This window comes from Otolemur garnettii, unplaced genomic scaffold (genome assembly GCF_000181295.1).
Source record: "Otolemur garnettii isolate 467f Iridium unplaced genomic scaffold, OtoGar3 scaffold00034, whole genome shotgun sequence".
In the NCBI taxonomy this organism is placed as follows: Eukaryota; Metazoa; Chordata; class Mammalia; order Primates; family Galagidae; genus Otolemur; species Otolemur garnettii.
The window spans coordinates 5,133,625-5,142,054 of NW_003852429.1; the positions used below are offsets into that span (position 1 = coordinate 5,133,625).

General features: G+C 48.2%; 1 protein-coding gene across 1 annotated transcript in view; it reads right to left on the reverse strand.

Moving 5' to 3' along the window:
• ABCC4 (ATP binding cassette subfamily C member 4) overlaps positions 1-6,453 on the reverse strand; it is a 252,668-nt gene extending 246,215 nt beyond the window's left edge. The window contains exon 1 of the mRNA XM_012805020.1: positions 6,380-6,453. Within this exon, the coding sequence (XP_012660474.1) occupies positions 6,380-6,453 (74 nt within the window). The remainder of the gene's footprint in view (positions 1-6,379) is intronic.
• Positions 6,454-8,430: the final 1,977 nt, after the last annotated feature.

The following is an 8,430-nucleotide window of genomic DNA, read 5'->3' on the forward strand; positions in this document are numbered from 1 at the left end:
GGGATTCGAACCCGCCACGTTAGGTGTATGTGGCTGGCGCCTTAGCCGCTTGAGCCACAGGCGCCAAGCCAAGACCCCATTTCTTAAAAACAATTTTAAATTAGCTGGGCGCGGTGGCATATGCCTGTAGTCTCAGCTCTTTGGGAGGCTGAGGGAGAAGGACTGCTTTTGGAGCCCAGGCATTTGAGACTGTAGTGAGCTAGCTGACACCACTGCCCTATCAGAAGACTCAGTCTCAAAAAAGAAGCCAGGTGCAGTGGCTCACGCCTGTAATCCCAGTACTCTGGGAGGCTAAGATAGGTGGATTGCATGAGCTCAGGAGTTCAAGACCAGCCTGTGCAAGAGTGAAACACTGTCTCTAAAAAAAAATAAAATAAAAATAACTGGGCATTGTGGTGGGCGCCTATAGTCCCAGCTACTTGGGAGGCTGAGGCAAGATGGCTACTTGAGCCCAAGAGTTTGAGGTCGCTGTGAGCAATGACAACTTGGCACTGAACTGAGGGTGACATGGTCAGATTCTGTCTCAACAACAACAACAAAAAAAAAATGCCAGGTGCAGTGGCTCACGCCTGTAATCCTAGCTCACTGGGAGGCAGAGGCAGGTGGATTGCTTGCTTAAGCTATGACACCTGGGCACTCTACCCAGGGCAACAAACTGAGACTCTGTCACAAAAAAAAAAAAAAAAAAGATTAAAATTGACTGAGGACCTCACACAGCCAGCCTCTCCAAACCTCTCCCGCCCTCAGTCATTTGCATTTGTTTCTGCCCTCATGTCATCAGCTTTCTCCAAGGCAAGTCTCTTGGGCATTGTCTTGTCACCTGTGGCAGTTTCCACAACAGGCTCTCCCTCAAGCCCAGATCAGAGGAAAAGCCCAGCGCTGTTAGTCTCCACCCTGCTCCTAGCCCTAGGCATCTGGGGTGAGGCCTGGGCAAAGGAATGCAGAGCACACCCAAAGGGCTTGCTGGGCACCAGGGGGCAGCAGGGAGCCAGACAGTCCCTAGGAGCAGCTGATGGATTGGACAATCCATCAATCTTGGGCCAGCCGGGCACTGTTCACAGGCTAAGCCACTTATTCCCAGTAACTGAGGAGAGGAAGAATTGCTCAATAAACAATCATGGGAAAGTGAGCTGCTTTGGGAAAAATGAGGCCTGTCTTAACAAAGTCCCCAAAGAAATTCTAGCTGCCTTTATTGTTAAAAATGACAGAATAGCTAAGAAAATGAACATGGAGATTGAACCTGTGACTAAATAATGATCTAGTAAGACCCAAAGCAACAGGAGCAAAATTGAGAAGTTGAAAATCTAGAAAAATACTGTAAGCACTATTACAAATTATTTCTAAAACACAAATACCTCATAGAAAAATGCAGAAACAAAATGTATTAGTAGACAATTCAATAAAATACAAATAAATTTCTGGCCAGGTACAGTGTCTCACACCTGTAATCCTATGACTCTGGAAGGCAGAGAAAGGCAGGAGGATTCCTTCAGCTCAGGAGTTCAAGATCAGCCTGAGCAAGCGGAAACCCCATGTCTACCAAAAATAGAAAAATTAGCCAAGCATTGCGGTGGGTACCTATTGTCCTAGCTACTTGGGAGGCTGAGGCAGGAGAATCACTTGAGCCAGGAGTGTGAGGTTGCTGTGAGCTAGGCTGACACTATGGCCCTCTAGCCTGATGACAGAGTGAGACTATCTGAAAACAAAAAAAATTAACAAATAAATTCTACATAAAACTGTTTGATACAGCCAGGCACAGTGGCTCATGCCTGTAATCCCAGCATTGTGGGAGGCTGAGGAGAGAGAATCACTGGAGCTCAGGAGTTCGAGACTCGCCTGAGCAAAAGTGAGACCCCGACTCATGGAAAAAATGGAAAAACCCAGCCAGGCGCTGCGGTGAGCACCTGTAATCCCAGTGGCTTCTGGAGGCTGAGGCAGCAGGATGCCCACAAGCCGGGAGTCGGAGGTAGCAGTGAACTACCGAGCCGCTGCACTCTGCTCAGGGGCACAGGGTGGGACTCTGTCTCAACAACAAAAAAAAACTGTTTGATATTATTCTTAATCTATCAATTTGCATCTTTTTAATTCAAATTTAATTTAAAATTGACAATGGTTTTGAATATGCATACAACCTGGTTGGGGTTTTTTGGGGGGGGGGGTTGTTGTTTAGAGACAGAGTCTCACTATGTTGCCCTGGATAGAGTGCCATGGTGTCACAGCTCACTACAACCTCCAACTCCTAAGCTCAAGTGATTCTCTTGCCTTGGCCTCCCGAGTAGCTGGGACTACAGGTGCCCGCCACAACGCCTGGCTATTTTGTTGTTGTTGTTGTTGTAATTGTCATTGTTGTTTGGCAAGCCCAGGCTGGATTCGAACCCGCCAGCTCCAGTGTATGTGGCTGGCGCCCTAGCCACTGAGCTACAGGCACCGAGCCCATACCGCCTGTTTTCAAGAAGGCACACTCATCTGATGCTGCTGGAAAATTATTTGGCCTCTTACCAGTTATTCTACTTCTGGGAATATAAACAAAGGAAAGACACATCAAAATATAGGCATTACAAATATATGCTTTATATCACCATTAGAAATAAACCGTGTTCAGCAATAGGGAAAGATGCATAAATTAAAATCATTAAACATCATGCTTTGAAGATTTAATGCATGAATAAGTGTTATGCATAGAAAATAAAGAAAACATCAAGATTCAAAACTATGAACAATACCTGTAGTCTGAGCCCAGAAGTCTGAGACCAGCCTGGGCAACACAGCAAGACTCAGTCTCAAATAAAAAATAAAAATTATTTACAATTTTATTGAAAAAAAATGTGTGTGCATAAAACTTGGAGGGAAAACAATAAAGCCTAGGGTAAGATAAATTAGAACATCAGCAGGTATACCTGGCTAACAGAAATAAATCACCTTTATTCCTGTGTTTTTCTATACTTTTAAATTTCTTACAGCTATAGAAAAAACAATGTCTTTAAAAATGCATAACAAGCATCAATAGTTGTTAAAACTCCTTTTAGACCCCCCAAGTCCAAAGTGTACAATGAATACACCAAAATCCCCGTAAACCTATGTTGTATAAAAGTCAGCAAGCTAGTTATTGGCATCATCTGGGTAGGCGGCTACCAGTCCACAAATTTAGAATGCAGATGACATCTGAGAAGAAAAGCAAACACCCCACTAGAAGGTTGAAAAGCCGTTTTTCTCCACAAGGTGGGCCTTGTCTCAGGGGGCCATTCCTGGCTGGGACCATTTCACGGTTCTCACTTGCAGCAAGAGGAGCACACAAAAGTTGACCGAAAAGCAATAGGCCAAGGCACAAAATATAACTTAAAAGAGTTTACCCGAGCTACCCGAGCCACAGCGAGGACAGCTGTCAGAAGACTGAGCCAAGTAACCCAGCAGAGGCTCTCCACTGGCCTTTGCTACTAACAGGTTTTTAAAGGCAAAAAAGGAACAGAAAGTGAGCTGGTCAGAAATTCTCAATGGTTTACAGAAATAACTCTGATTCAGGACCAGCTATACAGAGTTAAACAATAGGCCATTGGTTATGGTATCTGCTGTGGCATTCTTAGGCTGATTTATAGCGGCTGGTGCCTATGGCCAGCAGTTCTAAGAGCAGAATACACAGCTCAAGTCAGGAAGTAGAAATTCACCAATGCCATCTTATTTTAATGGATCTGCAGGTGACTCCCATTCCTCAGGTAAAAGTTTTTTTTCTTCTCACAAGGAAATCAACTTTAAAAGTAATTTAAGAATTTACTTGCCAACAGAAGATAAGTAAGTACAGGAGGCCATCATTGTCCACACCTGCCCCTCTTTTAAAGGAATAAAACACTGCATTAACACTCCAATGAGAGTAGCTTAAAGCACAAACACACCCCCAGACTTTCTGATTTACTGAAGTAGCCAGGAGTGGATGCCAGAGAACAACCAGTTCACACAATCTCCTGGCTGGTGCTGATGCTGCCAGTCTAAGAACCACATGTTGAGAACAGCTGCTCTAAAGCACAGTATACATGTTGCACATGCATCCTCTCCAACACCAGGAACTTTAAGAACTCAAACTCCAGCCTGCAAGAACAGGGGCTGTTTGGAATAGCCTTTTCCATGCATTTTTTTAATATATATATAAGGTCTTGCTCTGTGGCCCTGACTAGAGTGCAATGATCAAGGCTCACTGCAACCTCAAACTCCTGGGGGGTTCAAGCGAACCTCTTGCCTCTGCCTCCTGAGTTGCTGGAACTATAGGCACACACCACCACACCCAGCCCTCACCATGCTTTTAAGAACAAGTACCCCAAAGGAAGCAGCTCAGTACAGCTGCTCCCAACACAGCCTTGGGAGCCAATCTGCCTATGTTTAGACCCTGCTACACCACTTACTCGCTTTGTGATCCTAGGCTACTTAACCTCTCTCAGCTCAAGAGTCTTTGCCTCCAGCAAGGGAATGGGCAGCTATCCAAGTCATCAATAGCAAGTCATCACCTTCCCATTCCACCCCCCCACCTACACTTTGAAAATTCACAGAAATTGCATCAAGGGTTGCTTGCCCTATCTGAAGTTGAGGAGACCAATTGCCCACATCACATCATGTAATTATTTTTGGTAACCACACCCATATTCCTTCCTCCTCCGTGCCCCTCTCTCCTTAAGGGCTGCCAAACCACAAAGAAAGGTCCCTACACACTGAGTTCACTACAATTAAAACAAGAGTAAGTGACTCATCCTCTCAGATTCCTTATGTTTTCCTGTAATAAAAGGAAATATCAGAATATGTGGGAAAAGATAGAAGTGCAGAGGTCAAGAAACAGTAGATCTACTAATTAGCCAAGTGTGGCTAAAGCCCAAAGATTCAGGCCCACCTAGTTAGTAGTGCAGGCTATCAGATGGACACCTTAGATAATAAGAGTGTCACCTCCCAGAGTTTTTTGGCCTATTGCTTTGGTCAAGAAGGCTAGGGCTGTGGGCCCTCCCAGCTCAGGGGATTTTTGGTGGTTTTCTCCTGGTCAGAACTACCAGCATCAGCCAGGCATGTAATCTCAGCACTCAGATGGCCCAGGCAGGTGGATTGTTTGAGCTCAGATCAAACCAGCCTGAGCAAGAGCTAGACCATCTCTACTAAAAATAGAAAAACTATCCAGCCATTGTGGCTGGTGCCTGTAGTCTCAGCTACTCAGGAGGCTGAAACAAGAGGATCCTTTGAGCCTAAGAGTTTAAGGTTCTGGGAGCTATGATGCTGCTGGCACTCTACCAGAAGGACAGAGTGAGAATGTCTCAAAAAAAAAAAAAACAACTACCTGCATCAAGATTATTCATGGATGGAGCTCCTCTCTCTAGGGTGAAGATTCCAGAAAGACCACACAGATTTCAGGGGGACCCCATCCTTGGAGCAGTCCTCAACGGTGGAAGTGAAACCATTGGAAACGGAAAAAGCTGGTCAAAAAGATACACTCCAGTGGTGGCTAGGTATGTCCCATCAAAAGCAAAACATGAAGCCACACTGGGCAGTGTGCTGTAATCTCATAATCTCAGCTACTGGGAGACAGAGACCGGAGGATCTCTTGAGTCTGGGAGTTAGAGACCAGGCTGGACAACAAGGCAAGATCCCATCTCAAAAAGAAAAAAAAGGCAAAATGTGGAAGCAGATCTTGTTGTAATAGCGTCCTCATTCATAAAAAAAAAAATTACTTTACCCACAGTAAATTTACCATAGATAGCGTACCAGGACACACAGGGACACATATACATGGAGAGAGCGAGAGACGTGGTCAGAGAAAAGCGACAGAGACAACTGGACACAAAGTGACGCAGAGGGGAACCGGGTGGAGTTGGACCAAATTGTCTCCTAAGGAATATCGGAAGAGGTGGGGACACTATTGGGAGATGGCATTAGTCCAGGAGACTAAATTAGGCTTTGGCTGAAATCAGATAAAGGAAGCTAGTCACAAGCTGCTTACTTAAAAAGAAAAAGATGCCATTCTAGTTCAGGAGACCGTGACTCCCCAGCAGCAGGTGGGAAGCCGGCGAAGGGTGGGCGTGTTAAGGGTCCAGTCATTCTCCCGCAGAGCAGTGATTCCCGGCTTAGGCAGCCTCGGTTCTCCGCCTGCCACGCCACCCCGGGCACCACAGGCTGGCCGGGCCTCCAGCGGCAAGGCAGCGGGCCCTGCGCCCCATCAGGTCCCCGTCGCCTTCCCGGCGCAAAGGGGCGCGGGCGGGGACCACGCGACTGGCGTGAGGACGCCACAGGTGGCAGCGGGAAGCCCCGGCGTGGACCGCAGAGCAGGGAAAGCGCTCCTTTCGACCACCCCCCGCCCCCGCAGAAGGCGCGGGCCCGGGCGACACGGAGTCCCAGCTCCGGCGGGGGCACTCACCAGAAGAACACGCGCGAGCAAAGGTTCGCGTCCTGCAGAGGGTTGGGCTTCGCCTCCGCGTACACTGGCTGCATCTCGCCGGGCGGGGCGGGCGCGGGCCGGAGTCGCGCTGGTCAGACGGAGGTGGCCGCGGGCTCTGCTCCCGCAGGCGAGAGGAAAGATGCTGGAGCTGCGGCCGCCGCGCCGGTCCGCTCGGCGGGAGCCCGAGAGCCGGCCGCTTCCGGGAGCCGAGCGCCGGCGGCACGCCCCGTCCCCGCCTCCGGGCTCGCAGCCACCCAGGCGGCCTCGGGGGCGCCCGCTCCGCGCCGCCGCCTGGAACCCGGGAGCGGCGAGCCGAGCGCGAGAGCAGCGGGGGAAGGCGGGTAGCGTGGCGGCAGGAGACGCGCGGGGAGCCGCCGGGTTGCGCGAAGGTGAGGCCAGGGCGGGATGAGGCCCAGGCAAGCGCTCTCACGTGCTCGGGGCTGACTGAGGACTGTGCCCAAGTTCAAGATCAGAGTCAAGGCGTCAACCCTGGTGGTGTGGGCTGGGGGCGGGGGGCGGGGGGCGGCGCCGGCTCCGCCTTGCCCCAGCCGTTCGGAAACGCCTCCTCGGCTGCGGCTTTCTGGAGATCGGGGGAAAGCTGCCCTGCTCTGGGCTCGTTGCCTTACTCTAGACCAAACTAGGGTGCTTTGGGAGGTTCTCCCAAAGAGCCGAACATTTGACCACGGACGACGTTAGGGCTTAGCCCAGATTATCTTTCTAGAGCTGCAGGACCTAAAGAAAGGCAGGTAACTTGAGAGTAGAAGATCTGAAATGATTTTGGAAGATGAACGAAGGCTGCTGTCTCTGGGGGCGGGCTTTTGGCATCACTACTTGTGTTGTCTTGTGCGGTGGCCCTCGGTGACCTTTTTGCTGATCTCTTAGATTGGGAAAGGGAGGTAGAAGACGAAAGAGACTGCCTCATGATCTCATCGCACCCTGTAACCTAAACAAAGTAACAGTGGCAAAAGAAACGCGTGTTCCAGAAGACCGTTTATGCACATTTCTGGGTACTTTTCCTCCTTCTTAACTCGTATCTTGACCCTCTCAAGAAGGTTCTTCTTACTTTACAGAAGAGGAAAGTGAGAGACTCAAAGGCAGAACTTGCGCAAGGTCATAGAGCCAGTGAATGATGAAACCTGGTTTGTACTCAAGTCTGCTTCTGATCCTGGTGTGTCTCGCTGGTCAGTGTGCATGAGAAATTCCCTGAGTACACTGGTTGAATGATTGTAGGAATGTAAGCAGGATATCTTGTTCCAGGCTTTTGGACTGTCCCCACCCCTTGGGTTGTTTCTTGTGCCTGCCTTCAGAGACACCTTCTCTATCATTCAACCCTGAATGGAAACAAAAATCAAAGGTTACAAGTTCATGGTGTTTGTAACAAATCACTTTATTATTCTGTAATAATTTCACGTGTGTTTGCTAAAATGGTCTCGAAATATGGCTTTTTAAAGATACCCTTGCTATAGACAAACATGTAAAGCCAAGTACAAAAAATAATAAATAAAAGTAAAAAATAAATAAAAATACATGGCAAAATAGTGGTAATTGTTAAAGACAAATGATGGGTCTATTTTATTTTATTTCAGAGACAGGGTCTCACTATGTTGCCCAGTGTTGATTTGATCCCCTGGGCTCAAGCATTCCTACCGCCTCAGCCTGCAAAAAGGCTGGCACTGCCATGCCTGTCTCAAATTGGAGAATTTCTCTCACAAAAGGAAGATACTAATTTGAATATTGTAAGAAAACTGTGATCATTCAGTTACCTTTCTGTTAGCTCTTTCTCAGATAATGCGGTCTATAAACTGAAATAGCCTTCACCTGACTTACCTTCATAGCTCACAGTGCTTTTCGAAACTCACTAAATTTCTAACCTGATAAATGCTCAGCGATAGGTTATCTTTCTTTTTTCACAGAGTCTCACTTTATGGTCCTCGGTAGAGTGCCATGCCGTCACAGCTCACAGCAACCTCCAACTCCTGGGCTTAGGCGATTCTCTTGCCTCAGCCTCCTGAGTAGCTGGGACTACAGGC